The sequence below is a fragment of the Nycticebus coucang genome, chromosome 6 (genome assembly GCF_027406575.1).
Source record: "Nycticebus coucang isolate mNycCou1 chromosome 6, mNycCou1.pri, whole genome shotgun sequence".
Taxonomy (NCBI): domain Eukaryota; kingdom Metazoa; phylum Chordata; class Mammalia; order Primates; family Lorisidae; genus Nycticebus; species Nycticebus coucang.
Genome location: NC_069785.1, coordinates 36,215,257 through 36,234,629, shown reverse-complemented (window position 1 = coordinate 36,234,629; position 19,373 = coordinate 36,215,257). Strand labels below are relative to the sequence as shown.

At 39.4% G+C, this 19,373-nt stretch overlaps 1 protein-coding gene across 2 annotated transcripts in view; it reads right to left on the bottom strand.

Moving 5' to 3' along the window:
* The window catches only part of FMN1 (formin 1), a 417,492-nt gene that overhangs the window by 92,694 nt on the left and 305,425 nt on the right, over positions 1-19,373 (bottom strand). For both annotated transcript variants that reach the window (XM_053594041.1, XM_053594043.1), the window contains one exon: positions 12,711-12,803. In XM_053594041.1, the coding sequence (XP_053450016.1) occupies positions 12,711-12,803 (93 nt within the window). The remainder of the gene's footprint in view (positions 1-12,710; positions 12,804-19,373) is intronic.

The following is a 19,373-nucleotide window of genomic DNA, read 5'->3' as shown; positions in this document are numbered from 1 at the left end:
ATATAAATGTTTTGGCACAGTAACTGAGATAAAGCCGGAAAGGCTATGTTAACCACTGTGATAAAAAAGTGTCAAATGGTTTATGAAGTGAGTGTATGATGCCCCATGATCATATCATTGTATACAGTTATGATTTAATAAAAAAATTAAAAAAAAAAAAAAAAAAAGAAAAAATGCTCATCATCTTTAATCATCAGAGAAATGCAAATCAAAACTACTTTGAGATATCATCTAACTCCAATGAGACTAGCCTATATCACAAAATCTCAAGACCAGAGATGCTGGCGTGGATGCGGAGAAAAGGGAACACTTCTGCACTGCTGGTGGGAATGCAAATTAATACATTCCTTTTGGAAAGATATATGGAGAACACTCAGAGATCTAAAAATAGATCTGCCATTCAATCCTGTAATTCCTCTGCTGGGCATATACCCAGAAGACCAAAAATCACAACATAACAAAGATATTTGTACCAGAATGTTTATTGCAGCCCAATTCATAATAGCTAAGTCATGGAAAAAGCCCAAGTGTCCATCGATCCACGAATGGATTAATAAATTGTGGTATATGTATACCATGGAATACTATGCAGCCTTAAAGAAAGATGGAGACTTTACCTCTTTCATGTTTACATGGATGGAGCTGGAACATATTCTTCTTAGTAAAGTATCCCAAGAATGGAAGAAAAAATACCCAATGTACACAGCCCTACTATGAAACTAATTTGGGACTCTCACATGAAAGCTATAACCTAGCTACAACTTAACAATAGGGGGAAGTGGGAAAGGGGGGGGTGGGTAGAGGGAGGGGAATCGGTGGGATCACACCTGTGGTGCATATTATAGGGGTATTTGCAAAACTTGGTAAATGTAGAATGTAAATGTTTTGGCACAGTAACTGAGATAACGCCGGAAAGGCTATGTTAACCACTGTGATAAAAATGTGTCAAATGGTTTATGAAGTGAGTGTATGATGCCCCATAATCATATCATTGTATACAGTTATGATTTAATAAAAAAAATTAAAAAAAAAAAAAAAAAGCTCCATTGTCCTATTTTAAAGATCTTGAAAAAATAATACTTCGTTTTATATGGAATCAGAAAAAAACTCAAATAGCCAAAACATTACTCAGCAATAAAAACAAATCAGGAGGAATCATGCTACCAGACCTGAGACTGTACTATAAATCCATAGTGATCAAAACAGCATGGTACTGGCACAAAAACAGAGAAGTAGATGTCTGGAACAGAACAGAGAACCAAGAAATGAATCCAGCTACTTACCATTACTTGATCTTTGACAAGCCAATTAAAAACATTCAGTGGGGAAAAAATTCCCTGTTTAACAAATGGTGCTGGGTGAACTGGCTGGCGATCTGTAAAAGACTGCAACTGGACCCATACCTTTCACCATTAACTAAGATAGATTCTCACTGGATAAAAGATTTAAACTTAAGGCATGAAACAATAAAAATACTTGAAGAGAGTGCAGGGAAAACTCTGGAAGAAATTGGCCTGGGTGAATATTTTATGAGGAGGACTTCCCAGGCAACTGAAGCAGTATCAAAAATACATTACTGGCACCTGATCAAACTAAAAAGCTTCTGCACAGCCAAGAACATAGTAAGTAAAGCAAGCAGATAGCCCTCACTATGGGAGAAAATATTTGCAGGTTATACCTCCAAGAAAGGTTTAATAACCAGAATCCACAGAGAACTCAAACGTATTAGCAAGAAAAGAACAAGTGATCCCATCTCGGGTTGGGCAAAGAACTTGAAGAGAAACCTCTCTAAAGAAGACAGATGCATGTGAATCCTATGTACTCAATTTTGATATGAGGACAATTAATGACAATTAAGGTTATGGGGGGAGAAGCAGAAAGAGGGACGGAGGGAGGGGGGTGGGGCCTTGGTGTGTGTCACACTTTATGGGGGCAAGACATGATTGCAAGAGGGACTTTACCTAACAATTGCAATCAGTGTAACCTGGCTTATTGTACCCTTAATGAATCCCCAACAATAAAAAAAAAAAAAAGACAGATGCATGATCTACAAAGTCATGAAAAAAAGCTCATCATCCTTAATCATCAGAGAATGCAAATCAAAACTACTTTGAGATATCACCCACCCCAGTAAGAGTAGCCCACATAACAAAATCCCCAAACCAGAGATGTTGGCGTGGATGTGGAGAAAAGGGAACACTTCTACACTGCTGGTGGGAATGCACACTAATACGTTCCTTTTGGAAGGATGTTTGGAGAATACTTAGAGATCTAAAAATAGACCTGCCATTCGATCCTATAATTCCTTTACTAGGTATATACCCAGAAGACCAAAAATTATAATATAACAAGGACATCTGTACTAGAATGTTTATTGCACCCTAATTCATAATTGCTAAGTCATGGAAGAAGCCCAAGTGCCCATTGACCCACAAATGGACTAGCAAATTGTGGTACATGTATACCATGGAATATTATGCAGCCTTAAAGAAAGATGGAGACTTTACCTCTTTCATGTTTACATGGATGGAGCTGGAACATATTCTTCTTAGCAAAGTATCTCAGGAATGGAAGAAAAAGTATCCAGTGTACTCAGCCCTACTATGAGGCTAATTTATAGCTTTCATATGAAGGCTATAACCCAACTATAGCACAAGAATATGGGGAAAGGGCCAAGGGAGGGGAAGGGAGGGGGGAGGTTATGGTGGGAGGAGGTTATGGTGGAGGGAGGGTAACGAGTGGGGTCACACCTACGGTGCATGTTAGAATGGGTACAGGCGAAACCTACTAAATGCAGAATACAAATGTCTACATACAATAACTAAGAAAAATGCCATGAGGGCTACGTTGAACAGTTGGATGAGAATATTTCAGATTGTATATGAAACCAGCACATTGTACCCCTTGATTGCACTAATGTACACAGCTATGATCCAACAATAAAAAAATAAAAATAAAATTCCATAAAGCCATAAAAAAAGAAATACATGGAATAAAACCTCACTATAGTTGTCAAGAATCCAAAGAGAAAGTGGTGGGTAGGCCAACAAGTACATGAAGCAATTTATCATGAAAACAACTATTATGCAACATGCAGAGCTTCACACTGATTCCATAAACTACTTAAATACTCGTTGCTGTAATTCTTTACAAATTACCCGGGGAACTGTGGCTGTTGTCAATGTTGGGACTCTATTAGCACCCCAGGAAAGGAGTCCTGGAGGTTAAATTACTGGCTAAGGTCAAGGCACGTCTGCCAATCTGATGCTTTTCTCCTCTAGATAGTCAGAGAAAAATGCTTATTTCTGTTTACCTACATGAGTCTTGGGACCCTGAGAAAATAAGTGAGTTTTTAAGTTATTAGTACGGCACAGTAACAACCTTGGGGTTGTGATCACCCTGACCTTGAGTAAGTTACCGAGACCTCGGGCTCACTTTCCTTCTCTGGAAAGTTAAAAATGACAAAATTGGCCTCAAAGGATTGCTGCAAAGATTAAATGAAGCACTGTGCTTTGACTATTGTAGTCCAGTAGTGTACTCCCTCACTCTCAAAGTGAAAACTCTACAGGGAAATTTTCAACAAACCGGTGTTTTTCACAGAGGGTAGTGGTAAAATAAGAAGGATACTCTCACTATAATGCACTGTATCTATTAATGCTTTATAGTTTATATAGTTTCATGTGTACTTTCTCTCATTGAACCTTCATAATGACATTGGGTAGTAGATATTAATACTATTCCCATTTTACAGACAAGGACAAGAAAGTCTCAGAGAAAATTAACAGCCTGCCCAAAATCAGAAAGAAAAGTTACATCATGAAGCCAGTATTTACACCTAGGTCTTTTAATTCAGACACAGTGTTCTTCCCACTGTGTTCAGAAAACTTGAAACACATACACACAACATTTTCCTTTGTCTATGGTTGATAAATTTGTTAATGGTAGACAATGTGTTAATGGTAGACAATGTTAATGGTAGACAAAATATTCTCACCACAATAATAAAAAGTCATATATGATATAGAAAAGCATTGCTTAAAGAAAATACATGATAAAATATAAATGTTTACATTAGAAAACCTTTTTTTTTTAAGGAAAATGTATACATGTAGTCATGGTAGAAAGAGTAAATTGTGAGTCCTTGGCCCAATATCACAATAACATTTCAGAAGTTACTAACACTTTGTTTCTGGGAAACACACTAGTCTGCTTCCATGTTTTCTAAAACAAAATAGTGAAATACAGAAACAAGTGGACAATGAGGTTCATACACAGAAAGAGCCAGGCTCATCTCTTACTTCTATCTCTGGACATTTCTACTCATCAAGGCGGTGTGACTGCAAGTGCAACTCCAGAATCTCATCAAAGGATCTTGGATCTACCATGACAAAAGGCAAATGAAAAGATCACCCACATTACCATCCTGATGTGGACATGGTTAAAGGCCTTACTCAAAGTTGTAAAACTCAATGTAAGGTACAGTCTCCATTCCACTAAAGCAATCAAACCATCTGGTCTCCTGGGCTTAGAGGATGTGCACACAGATTTAAGTATCTTCTGCTGCTCAATAGAAGACCCGGCATGACTTAGTTATACTCCCCTTATTTCTTTCCAAATCTAACCATTTCCATCTCTTCTCCACTTACACATAGTTCTGAGGCAGTGTTTAAAAACAGGAGACAAAGCCTTTCTTTCAAAAACTAGTGTTAAGCCTTGAAATGCAAATACCCATAGAAGAGGTCAGATAGTGATAATGGTGCTGAGATAGAAACGATGGTATTAGGTCCTACACTGTGGTTAGGTTTAAGCAGTGGTCTGTGAGATGCAGATCCTTACTCTCTCCCCCTGATATGTTCACAGACGCATACGTTGAAGCACCTGTGTAACTGAGAGCTAAGAAGGCCTCAATGGAATGGAGAACAGGGTTACAGTAACAAGATGAGGAGGAAATAAAACACTCCATGTAGTAGAGGCCTCCTACTTTACTGAGCCTGTGGGTTCAGACATCACAGGAGAGTGCTGGGAACCAGAGCAAAATGCGTGAAGTCAACCCAAAGTGCAGGGGGAAGAACCGGGGGCTATAGCAGGTGTGTGTACGTGCTGGACAGTCTGGAGCTTTCGATGCCTTTGAAATATTTCCGTGCATCTTTCCATGGCTAGGGAGGACTGCCTAGAGCTGTGTGGAGAGGTATTGAGGAGGCAAATCATAAGGAAAGCAAGCAATCTCATGGATCTGGCTTTCCACTTAAAAGAGAAGGAAAGATAAGGGGCCTTCGAAGTCCCCAACTTGTCCAGTAAAACACCTAAGAGTAAAGAAGGAAGAAGACTGAATGAGAGCATTCTGTTCTGGAGTCCTGAAGCTTTCAGCAAGCAGGTTCAGGAGGTGAAAGGACCTCACTTGGTACAATAAGGGGGAAGCACTAAATGGAGGCAGCACCTTGAAATGAAATTTTGAACTGCAAAATTGCACTCAAAAACAGTGCCAAAAAAGTGAAAAGGTATTTGTCTTTTAATTGTTCAGTTTTATAGTAAAGTATACATTGGTTAAAACACCAAAATCTAGGAAAAGTCTGCACACCACCTCCGAATATCAGTTGTCATTTTTCTATCTACTTAGCAATGAACTTGTAATATTTTCAACCTTTAACAACAACTTGAGTACTAACTAACAGAACAGACAACCTGTGTAGCCGTTAGGGTGAGGACCAGCTGACTATCAGCCTTAGGTTAGTTCTTACTTATCCTCAAAGATGTTTGTTAGGCACCAACAGGACAGACCTGCATTTAGATTGTTAACAATTCACACGTTCACAGGCAATGCAGACTGACATTTATCCTACCTATTGCCATCAGAGTCTGTCATCAAACTTTAATGATTTTGCCAATTCTATAGATAAAAACAGAATTTCAATGTAATTTATGTTACATGACATAAAATATAATGGTGTTGAGATATAAATGATGTCCTCTAAGGTTCTTCGACCAGCTGAGATTGGAGATAATTCTTAAGATCAAGAAACTGATTCCTAGAGTCACATCTTTTCACCTGTATAAAGAGCCATTTCTGTCACTGTTATTATTTTCCTTTGTTTTGGATACTATTCTTTTTTTCTTAACAATATCTAGGGTTTTTTGTACATTAGGTATATTGGGTTTTGTGATATTAGCTGCAAATCTGGGGCTGTGATGGATTTTTCATAATGAAATAAAATCAAGTTTCATTGAGATTTTAAAAAAATGGATGTTGAATTTTGTCAAAGATACAGATCCTTATTCTCTCTCTAAAGCTAAGAGATGATCATATAATTTTCTCCTTAGAGATATTAACAACAATAAGTTATATTAGTAGATCTCCCAGTATCATATCCTCTCCACATTCTGGGAATAAATTACATTTGGCCATGAAATGGGCTATTAATTTTATTTAGCATTTTAAAACTATCGTGAGATTGGTCTGCACTTTTCTTCTTTTGGAGGGAGTGGTACAATCTTTTTCAAGTGTGTTCGTATCAAACACACATAATTTACACACTTTTCTTCTTTTTGCAATTTTTTCCCCCACTGGAGCGAAAGAAAAAGAAAAAGAGAACTAGAGCCATTGAAAAGATAATCTATTGGATGGCTGGCCAAAAAGGAAAACTAAGTAAATTAAAGATATCAAGTTGGGGTGGACAGAGATGGAGAGGGGAAGGGACAGGAGAAATCAAGAAATTGACTTAAGGGGGAATATGCTCTGTGAAGGATGTAAGAATTATTTTCTCCCACAAGGCACACTGTCCAGATCATTGTCCTCTCCTGATTTCTGTAGCCTTAATGGTTGAATATGGTGAGATTTAGATAGTTGAATTTCAACATTTCTGGGGAGGGGTGTAAAGAGAATACTAATAAACTTCTCTTATTCTGCAGTCAATCTAATCTGACCTAAACATTTATTAAGAATGAATTATATGCATTCACCAAATACGGAAAGGTATTTCTATGCCCAAGAGGCCTGAACCACAGAAACGTGTTATAAAACAAAAATGCATCTCTTCAGATTCTGTTATTATTTACCAATTCTGAAGAGATTTAAGGAGAAAAGCAATGGGGGAGGGGAGCTCCCAGGCACTTGACACAATTCAGGCTTTGTTCATTAATTCAACAAATAATTCTTAACACTTAGCGTAGACCAAGTTGTGTTGGCATGAGAAAGTGAATAAGATCAGACAGACATTGTCCCAGCTGTCGTTCATGGAGTATTCAGGTATTTAAATAATTCTGTTTGCATTCAATATGGAAAATCAGAGTTATTGCTTTTGTTTGTTTTCAGCTTAGTAAATTTATCTAATAGGTAAGTTTACTAGAAATCAGTTGCTCGATGTTAAGAATACCTCCAATCTCAGCTGGCCAAAGAACCTTATAGAACAGTGTGATAAACCAGGAATAGAATACTTCACTCAGGTTCTTTTTGAATTTGGCTCCATTCCTGGATTCCAGGTAAAATTAATGGAGAATGAGATAAGACCAAGTGTGGGAGAATGCTGGTGTTAGAGCCAGGTTACCTTCCAGCCCTCCCCTCCGAAGCTATAAATACAAATGACCAATTTAACAGCACGAAAAGACCACCTACAAGATCTATACCTGGGCTCTAATCAGTTGCTCTGTGCCTTCTTTCAATTACAGGATCCCTGCTATGTTTATGAGGACTTTTAATGTGAGCATCACATTTTGAAGGCCATATCATTATGACCATGTTTGATGTGAGGGTGGGAAAGCAGGAGCTCACAAAGCCTGCACAAGGCTGCTCTGAACTGAGCTGTAAACTGGAATCAACAAGAGCCTACTGTGGAAAAGAAAAAAAAAAAAATCAGGTAAGAAGAAAGGCTTAGATACCGTGGAGATTGTAAGCTCCAAAAGTGGTGCCATTAAAATCACTTTGAATTCTGCTCAGGAAATGGAATTTGTCAAGAACGAGTACTATGGTTTTGACAAAAAACACTATTTAAGAGCATCTGTACAACAGAGGGATGATAAAAGACCTAAGGACAAACACATCATCTCCACTCGAGTGTGGCAACAGGATATGATTTACAAAAGAAAAATCATCATGATGGTTAGAAGAAGTGAATTGCAGCTTATGTGAAAATAACCCTGAGTCACAACGCATGTGACTTCTCAGGCGTAAGGAACGCGATTGCTTAAGACTCTATGAGTGATAAGACCCCCTTATACAAACTTAGCTTTCTTGCCAAATGCTCTGTAAGCTGTACCATAGAAGTGCAGAAATCTCTTTCCTCAGTTATGGTTATTCCATGATCCCTGTGCTCAGAGCACTCTGATACTTCAGGAACCTTCTCATTCTACACCCGGTCTTTGTTATCTTGCTGTCTCATTCATTCCTGTGACTTAAACCGCGACCTCTGAAGACTCAATCAGCTCTCTCCCAGGAGCACGTCCCCACCTGTGCATCTCATATGCATCTCAGAGTTAACTCATCCAGCCTACTGCACTGTCCTTCATCTTAAATTCAGTCTTCCTCGTCAGCAACCAGCCAGTTATCCAGGCACAAAAAAGGAGAGTTACCTTTTTTTTTGGGGGGGGGGAGGAATGGTAATAATAATAGTCACCGGAAAAGATGGCTGTGAGGGCTGTAGAGAGTTACCCTTTTTTCCTTTGTTTCATTTGCACTTCTGATTAATTATCCTGGCCCAAAATGACTAAAACAGCCTGTTACTGTTTACAATATGTTTTGCGTATTTTTTCTTATTGTTATTGCCACTGCTTTTACTCAAGCTCCTTACTAGTTAATAGCTTGTCCAAATCTTTTTTTTTTTTTTTTTTTTTTTGACACAGAGTCTCGCTCTTTGGCCACAGTTATCACAGCTCACTGCAGCCTCAAGCTCCTGGGCTCAAGTGATTCTCTCACCTAAGTCCTCTGAGTCTACTCAGAGACCACTGTGCTCTGCCCGAATATTTTTATTTTACTGTTAGTTATAATGTATTTCTTCACAACCATAAAAAGCAAAGTGATCCCCCCTTAAAATTCCCACATGCCAAAACAAAAGCAACCCAACCTGGTCATATCAACCCTGCACATAGTACTTTTCAGAACTAACTATTGCCATGTGATGAAGTTCAGGTTCTTCATCTCCTTTTGGGTCTTGTGCTCTCATATGCCCCGTGATCTAGCTCCACTAAGTCTCTTGGCATTCTCCAAACTCGTCACGTCTTTCATCCTTCTAACACACGCAGTGTTTCCCTCTGCCCAAAATGCCCTTTGCAGAGTTTCTGCTGAGAATCCCTCAGTCTCCTCATCTGTAGGGCAGGGAGATGCTGCTACTACTTCAGAGGGCTGTCATGAGGGCTAAGTACAAAGGTGATCCACTCTCCACAGTACACAGCTATAGAAGCACTAAGTAATAGTTATCGTCATCATCAGACCACCTTGGTTCTTTTTCAAGCCTAAACAAAAATATCTCCTTTGCTGGACATCTTTTATGATTTACTTAGAAGTGCTAGGCATTCCTCTTCTCTGATTCTATGTGCCTAACTACATAGTATCATATTATATCAACCCCCAAATCGATGGAATTCTCCCATTTTAGCATCTCTGATATTGGAATATATCATATACTTTGAATGTCATAGTTTAATTGGTAGCAATGTATCCTTCTTAGTACTATATGTAATGTTTTTTAAAAAAATAATGAATGGCATAACAGATAAAATGCTATACTTAAACCCAATTGTCATGAAAATCTGATTATATAGCATGAGCAATGCATATTTTTGGTAGGTGAAAAATACTATATTTTCTAGGAATTGGTGAACTATCTACATAGAAAAGAGACTGCTATCTGCAACCCCAAATAGTAGCCAAGTGATATTCCATTGGTATATACTGGAATATGGCAAAACTATATCATATTGCTATTGGTTATGACCTATTTTTTAACCACAGACCCTCACCAAACACTTTGGAGTCAGAGCTGTAGCCTGCTAAAGTAGCATGCTGTCAACTCCTTCAGTTAAGGGGCCCTACCTGAGAGCAAACAGGGCCAGGTCTATAGCAACAGTGGCTGGGGGGCTAGTCTGTGCAACTATGCATTCCAATACCATGGGATTCAAGCTGCATGGACAGAGTGATGACTTAAAGAGGTGAGTGGAGGAATGAGATGAGGAAGGCTATAGGCCACATCTCTAGAAAAATACTTTCCAGCAGAAACAGAATGTGAACCACAGTTAAAATTTTAAATTTGCTAGTAGCTACACATGAAAAGTAAAAGAAACAGATAATTTATTACCGTATTACATTAAGTTATCATGTATTATTTATAAATGAATATTAATCATTTATTTCACTTAATATATCTAAGATATTATCACTTTACCATGTAATCAGTATAAAAAAATCAGAAATGAGGTATTTTACGTGTTCAAAATCCAGTGTGTATTTCATCCTTATAGCACATCTCAATTTGGATTAACACTGGCTTAACAGCCACACGTGGCTAGCATCTGCCATGTTGAACTGTACAATTTGAGGCTGTTTGACTATCTCAGCTAAGTAATGAGGTAAAAAGTAATAAGTTATTTCAACAGTAGACTTTTCATCACATAATATTGGAAATGTTCAAGATTCCTAAAATATTTTTTCTTTTTTATAATTCTTAATTTTTTTTAATATAATGGTACTTTTCCTTCACATTCTTTTTAAGAGCTGACTATATTAAATTACAGATCATTTCCCTATAAGACTTTTTTTGGGAGAATGTCATGGAATATATGATTCACTTAGTATTCCAAGCACTATTACAATGCCTAGTGTATGGCAGGCTCTGAATAAACATCCTTAAATACATATGAAAAGGAGAACTAAGCTCAACAATAATAGTTCTGAACTTGGATTCCCTATGGAATCAACTGTGAATTAAAAAAATACTTTGATGCCGAGTTTGAGCCCCCAGAGATGCTGACGATGAATCCAGAGTTTGGCTGGGTGTTGGGATTTTAGGAAAAAATCTCCCACAGGTGATTCTAAGGTACAGTGGGGTTAAGAACCACTCCCTAGGACTTCCTTAGAACAGCTTACTATGGCCACACCCTTGCTTCCCTGATGCAAGATCTGGTTTGCTGCATATCAATTCTTTGACTAGACCAGAATTTTCTTGAGAGACCTGGTAGAGAAGATGTTAACACATAACTCCAAATGATGATTCACAAATTCCCTTTCCAAGGTGCCAAAGAAGATTCCCAAAGTTCTAAATCTCTTCATATTTGTCTCTTTCAACAAAAAGAATAAAATAATAAAATTCACAATATAAGGACTTTAAGATGCTGGCTGGTTTGAAGAGGCCACAATAGCATGCAGGCAGACATGATGATAGATGCATTATAGAATTTTCCAGAAACAGAACAATGGCAGTCAAAATAAAAACGGAATCTAGCACACATGAGCATCATTTCAAGTTAATTTTACATTATGTCCAAAGCGGACATTAACTAATTGGGGGTCAGCAAAGGAAATTACTTCATGCTTTTCTTCAGGCCATTTAGGTTGTATTTATGAGGTATAATTACAAAGCAACGTGTTTCTCTTGATAAGTCACATATAAATCCCACCCATGGTAGTCAGGTGGCACATAAGGATTGGTATCCTTGTTTGGTCTCAAGATGGTACTTTGCCTGACTGCATCGTTTCCGTCATATATGAAGTTCTGCAACGTCCATGAGAACTCTGACTGCTGCTTCAATGCAAGCAGCCTCTCATCACGGAGGAGGAAGCAATGATCTCTGCACCAAGGGAGCAGCCGGAACGGGGTTCCTCTGACTCACAGACTGAGAATTTCCCTGCCAGTCCTCAAGGTGGTTTGGCCATACTTTATAGATTCGCCCTGCCTAACAGACTTTTGTTGAGGGTGTAGTATCATGTGACCTTATTCAATAATAGAAACAACATGTTTGATTATCCCAAAGATTCCTACGTGCATTTCCTGTGGCTTTCCAGCAAAGAAAAAAGCTCCCTCCCATCTACCCTTATTTTTGTTTTAAATTTGAGAAGTAAAATAGAAAATATCTAAAAGGCATTAAACTTTCATATTCACTAACCCTGATTAACAGAAGTTCCCTGCTCCTGCCAAAAACTGCGGAGGAAGGAACAGAACTTGTTCAGATTTCTAAGAAAGCAGTGGGTCTCACATATATCACTTCCATTTCCTAATCCCTGGGGGCCGGGCCAGTAGGTGCCAAGTGATTAGATGTGTGACATCCACTTGGCCCTAATTTTCCTATCCAGAAAGGAATGGGAAATGTAACACAAGTTTCTAAGTTGCCGCACTCATAATACCAGGAAGATAATCACCATCCACCTGTCCAGGCTGACCCCAGATCTGAAAGGCATGACTGCATAAGCCTTGCATGTACTCATTTGTCAGCAAATATGTCCCAAGGATCCCCTTCAGCTCCATGAAGAGACAAAAAGGTTTGTCCTCAAAAGGTTTCCAAATCACAAGTAAATTAGAGGATCTAAAATATTAAAATGGACTTGAAAGGTGCTGTGAAAGCTACGGAACAACTCTATACATAACCACCATGGGAAGACAGACTGACGAAATCAATGAAGCTCCGCCTGCGGTCAGCCAGGATGCAAGGGGCAGTGGGCCTCAGAGAAAGAGTCACGAAATAAAGATGTTTCGGAGCACTGTGTACACGTGGCCGACAAAACCGCCTACCTTTCTGGAAGAACTCTTCTAGTTTGTCTTTGAAAGGCTGAAGATACTCCTTCGGGGACTCCTCGCACACCACCATCATCTGTTTCTCACTTACTGTGAAGAGAAGTTTAGAATTAGATTAACTTCAGAACATACATTTGCTGAGTGCCTGCTGTGGGCCAGGCGCTGTGCTATGTACTTGGATATCAACTATGTAGACTCCTTGTCAATCACTGTTTATTCAAATTCAGAGGCACAGGGAGAAGCAAAAATCGAAACAACAAACCAACCAACAAAAATAATTAGTTTATTCTGTACCTCTTTTTATAAAAGGGAAATGTATAAGCTTTCAATTTTCCTTCTAATGAACCAGAAAAATCTCTGACATGGGACAGGAAAAGTATTCTGCTTTTGATCTCCCCCAAATAAAAAAAGGTAAGAACTACTTGAAGACTAGTCCCAAGAATGAAGGTCCCTGACCCTCTTCAGATTCATACTCAAAAAGCAGAGCTTGAAAAAGACTTCACAGAAATTCCCAGGAATCCTTATAGTTGGAGACAGCCAAACTGGTCATTCTTCAGAGCAACACACACAGGTCAGGGAGGCCTGTGCCTGCTCTGCGTGCTTCCTGTTCACCCACTCTGCCTATTAATTTTCTAGCACATGTGAAATAATTTTAGGTGATTTACTTCAGAAAGAATACGTGGAATTTATAATAGATTGATTTTTTTGATAATTGAGTTGACTCAAATTGGATAGTCCTGAGTTGGGTGCCTGGAAACCATAATAAGTAATACTTCACCACCAACGAAGCACGAGGCGTCCATCTCCCCAAGGTTTTTATATTTGGGTCAGTTGCAGAAAGCCCTGGGAAAAGAAAGGCTTCATTTCTCTAAAGCTAGAGCTGAGTCATCTTAACTTTGTCTGTTGACCATGAGCAGAAATTGATATATCCTTGTCCAAGAGACTAGATGAAAGCATTGGAATTTTTACCATGAAGAAATCATGCCATATGGTTCAAAAGATAGAGAAACATGTACTTGGAGGAATTTACAAACATAAAGGTAAGGCATTTTGGAAGAGGGTCAGGAGAAGGACCTTTGTTTATACAGGGAAATTCCTATCCAGGAATTAGGCATTTTGAAAACTGGCATCCCAGGCAAAGCAATAGGCATGTCAGCACCAAAACACAGAAAATGCAAAAGACGCCATTCAAACGCCCTGGGGAATTACTTATGTGACGCCTTTCATTTGTAACATTGGCAGCTAGATGGCTAAAATCCTAGACCACTCTGGGAGACTATATCAGATTGTGCTGAAGATGAAAGCATGACTTGAGGGAACCTTTGTTATTTTCCGAGTCAAAGCCAGAACCTCCTACTTTCTCATAGGTACCCAGGGTTTCTCAACATGAGACAGATACTAGAGTACAGGATGGAAGTACCTAAATTCACACTCTGAGTATTGACATTGCTGCTTTCTAGAAGTTTTTAATAGAGCTTATGTAGAATATCTGCTTTTAGCTATTCTGACAACCATTCCAATGCTCTCTAGGAAATACTGTCCACCTGTCCACTGGGATGCAAAGACTGTTTTTTTTTAAGATGACCTATCTTATTAAAGAAATACAAATCTTACCTTAAGAGAAATGGGAAACAAATTCCTTAAAATCAGCTCAACCATCAACTCAAAACATTCCTTTTTTTACATTTTTACCTTAAGCTTATTTGTAAGCTTATTTGTCCTCTTTATAAGACCTACTTTATAAGTTCTCTGTGGTTGTCAGACTTCCCTTCACCTCTTTCCCAGCAGGTGGACTGATGGCCAAAGGGTAAGGGAGGTTCTTCCCATCATTATTCTTCTGTGGGCTAGAGTGGTGTTTAGATAGAGGGAGAGAGAGAAAGAGAGAGAGAGAGGAGGAGAGAGAGAAGGAGAGAGGAGACAGAGCTGGTATATATTGTGGAGGTGAAACAAATAGGTCTTGCTGATGCATCCAAGGTAGAGTTGAGGGAGAAGGAAAGCAAGGCATGAAAAACAGGGGGCTGGGAAGTGCCATTTCCCAAGAGGGGGAATAGTGGGGAAGATATCTTGTTTGGTTGTTTTTATTTGTTCATTTCTTAAGGCGAGAGGAGATCAAGAGTTAACTTTGGTGCTTAAGTTTTGTCTGGTCTCTATAAATTTTAAGACAAAAGGGGAAAACAAAGGGGAAAAGGTGAAAAGAAAATAAAACAACTAATGAGTTTGATTGCTATTTCAATTAAATTCAAACTCCATGACCTTGGATGTATGGCTCTATTTCTCACATATGCCTAAGCAACCAAATCAAAATTATTCAATGTCCTAATTATATCAACCACCATCCCAAGTTCTGTGTCTTCATTCTTAGGGTTCTCTGCTCTACTCACACCACATACATACTTTTATCTCAATCATACATACATACGTCTGAGAAAGTCCTGTTACCCAAAGTACAAGGGTAGGAGGTGTCACCATCACCATAAAGCCTTTTCCAATCCAAAGATTTTGCATTCTTTGAACATCTCTTATACCTTCTGTATGGTGTTCATGTTTTATTTTTAGTTATATTTATTCATGTACTTATATTAATCCCTGAGAAGCAAGGATATACGGTTTCATTTACTTGTCTCCAAACTTCTCTAGAGAGCTTCACGCATCTGGTCAAAGTATCAGATTTCCTCAGCTTAACTAGATGCTCCTGGGAGGAGGGGAGATGTCTAAATACAATTAGCAATATAGACACAGACTCAGAGTGAGCTTTCCAGGGATACGGTGTGACTTGCTTGTCCCTTCGTGTTTTCTTTGCTTTCTAGGAGAGCTATGCCAGGGTTCAAAGTCTCTGTATTCATCAAAGATGGCAAAGTGTCCCCAAGCTGATTTCAAAGACCCCTAGAAATGTCCACAACTTCACCCAACGAGGCATAAGCAAGGAAGTAAGGATGAATGGTTAGTTATGGGGGTAGGCCAAGAGCAGACAGCTGGTCAAATACACTTGGAAAGTCATCTGCTTTGAAGAATCAGCATTTCTCAAGGAACTTTCATGGCCACATAACTTTTCTGATGGGCGCATAACATTTTCTAATGATATCTGAGAACACATGTAGCCATATTTAAAGGAAAGCTAGAATTTCTCACAATATAAATGGGGAGAGCCCTTCTAATGGTTTCATTAATATAGAATTATTTTTATGAACACTAATTGTCTGAGGCACATCTACTATTTAGTAATAGGATATGACCGAAGGTATGACAATAATCTTTCAAGGTTACTTCTGACAAAAACATAAGTAAAGGCAGAGCTTGCTTCCTAATTACAAAAGTAAAATTTCTACGTTTTCCTGAATTAGGGTTGATCTCTGCAGCTCTGCCTTTGTCCTGGCTGTGATGACAAAGACCAATCAAATGGCTCAAATTTTATGGGGCCAAATCATGGGGTGATAAAGAGCTTGTGCTTGGACAGAGACCCACCTGGGCTCAGACGGGCTCTGGTTTGCTTTCCTCATCTGCAAAATAGCCCCCCCCCCACCCTTATAGGCATGATATAAGAATTAAGTGGAATATTGCACAGGTAGTGGTTTGCAGAATGCCTGGCACCAGCAAGCAGGCTCATAAACATTACTTGTTATTTTTATGATTTGGTGAAATTGGTTGGGAAACATGTCAAAGTCAGAAGAGTAAGAGACTCATGGCTGGAGATTATTTACCACACATGCTAGGCATGATATTTATGGAACTATTCCACAGTGTGAATCTCCTGTTTAGAACACAGGGATAATGATTTTCAATCCCTTGCTGAAGTTCCACCACCCCTTGTGAGAATTCACTGAAGAATGTAGGCAAACTCCTGGGGCAAAACGAAGCAAACCATGACACAATTCCCCTAGGCCTCTGAGCCTCATGGTTTTGAAATTAGAAACTGAAGCCAGTACAAATGAGAGCTGCTCGCTGCTGGGCTCGGACGTCCTCTCTGCACCCCCAAGGGCTAGGACTCCCACGTGGCCTGTTAGAGTTAAACTTCTCCACAGGATCAAAGGAGAGGGCCACCCTCTGACTGTCCCTGCCTGCACTGTCCTGCGTTCTGGTGGCCGGGCAGCTTGCCCGCTCCAATTAATTAACTTGGCTTATCTAAGACACTTTCTAGCAGACAAATGGGAGACCTGAAGACTAATTAATAATGACACCGGAGACTGCCAGTGCATGAAGAAGAGAGGTCATGGGCAAATCCACAAATGTCATTTATTGTCCAGCTAGAAGACTCGTATACAATATCGCTAGACCACCAAGGTTGCCCCAGACACAGGCTGTGCTAGGAGCTTCAGTGTTAAGAGCTAACGCCACCCACCTGGGTTCTCTTCTATTTCTCTCCCTACAAAATTTTTGGCAATTAAAACTATATGAATTTCTGAAGTCAGCAACTAATAAACGATGGTTGACAGTGAGATCAAATATTAAAAACCAATACATAATGCAATAAGAGACTAAACTGAGATTATTCTCTTTTATAGGGCAAGCACTTGTGAAGTATTTTAGTGGAAGGAAAGATACTGCTTTGAATGTTCTAAGATTTCAGATATTAGGCTGCTGAGGTCATAAGTGGTTACCTGCTTTTTGGTTTTGACTCCTTCTTAACAAAGGAATCAAATTTATTTGAGTCACTTAAAAAGTGTGAGTAGGTTAGAAGGATGCAGAGGCAAGACCCAGATATAATTAGTCAAAATATAACACACGTCTAATCACCTTAATAGCTTAAATGTACATGAGCAATTGTTAAGAAAGTATAGAGTGTTTCTTTCCCTGTAAGTGGAGGGACCCTGAGCTTAGTCAAGTCAGAATACATTTTTGGAGGAAAGGAACAACTTACCAAGGCTCCCCCTTTTCTAATCTGGAATTTTCTTTCCTCTCCTCTCTGCTCACCTCATTTCTACCCTACCCTTATACAGTCCTATAGGCTGGCACTACCTCTTCCCGATTTTTGTGAGATCTTCCTTCCCATAAACTCCAAGCTCAAAAGACCACCATAGAAAATCATTGCAACACATACAAGCAACACATACAAGTTTTTGATTAAGGAAAATTTTTGTATTGTATCAATGGGACTTAAGTGAGAGACACAAATTGAAGTTAGATTATAAAGGGCCTAGGCAGCTTCGTCAACAAGTTTATAAGAAGAAAATCATAATAAATATAATACAGCAATTGAATAAATATTTACTGAGTGCCTACCGCGTGCCATGAATTATACCAGGTACTGGGGGTGCACCAGTGAAAAAACATTATAGTGGATGGTTCACCAACAAAAATTTCTGAGTGGAAATAGCATGTAGTGATCACTGTTTCTAGTGACTTGAACTCTAGATAAACGTGTGAGTTATTTCCTTTCACATTCATATACCCCAATCTCTTTAGTAATTTAGTGCTAGGACACCACAGTTCCTCCTAGTGCTTTTCACACAACATCAAACAGCAATCAGGGCAGGGAGAAGTTAGAAAGAGTGAATGCTCTTGTAGCTTTCTGCCTCCAAATACACTTATCTGAATAAACTGAAAAACAAATTCAGAACTCAAAATCTCTATAGTAGCATAACCTACACATTTTTTTTCATGGTATTGCCCTTGAAGTTAATAAGAGAGTTAAAAAAAAATCAATGAAATAAAATACTAAAATAAAAACAAGTTATTTATTTATTTGGCTAATAGCAATTCATAGACTTCTATGAAGGGAAGAAGTCATATTTCAAATTCAAGTAAGTGGAGGGAGGAAGGGGTTGGATAAGTTCCCACCCCACAGGTACACTGCACAGGTATATTAGATACTTCCTAGGTGAAGGGCACAACTACAACCTAGACTTTAATTTTACAAAAGCAAATTATGTAACCTAAATGTATTCACCTTCATATTAATCTGAAATTAAAAAATATAAAATTAGTAAATGGCTAGGTACATTGGCTCATGCCTGTAATCCCAGCATTTGGGGAGGCCAAGGACAGAAGATTGTTTAAGGCTAGGAGTTTGTCATTCACTCAGGGGAGGCGGAGCAAGATGACAGCCGAGTAACAGCTTCCTTGCATCTGGGCACCGTGAGTCTGGGGAGATAGGATTCCAGGCATCTCTAGCTGGTGGGAACTGCCTATCATCACTCCTATGAGGATACAGGGAGTCAGCGAGAGACTTCTGGACCCAAGAGGAGGACTAAAACAGTGGAAAACAGGCAAGTGGTCGTGTGTGTTCAATCCGTCTAAACCCGCCCACAACTGTAAGTTCAGTAGCAGCGAGACTGCAAACCAGAAAGGCCTTACCTGTGAACTGTTTTGATGTCCTTGGGCTTGGCACTGAGTTGAACTGCCCTGGGAAAGGCCTGAATGGGAGTGCGGAGAACTTTGGCCATTGTCTAGGGCCCCAGTCTGAGCCGCTGAGCCAGACGGAGCTAATAGTGTTTGGCGGTGGGTCACACGGAACCATTGTCAGTGATCTACCCCGGCAAGCTCCGCCCTCAGGGTCGCAGAGCTAGAAACGGGTGGGAGCTTGTAACCCAGCAACCAAGTAGCCTAAGGGTGGGGTCTGAGCCGCCTTGCAGCCCTAACCCTCAGGGGCAGAGTGAGACCGGTTTTGGCACACTGGGTAAGCGGATAGCCATTTCAGCAGTGATTCCAGCGAGAAAGCTGGGA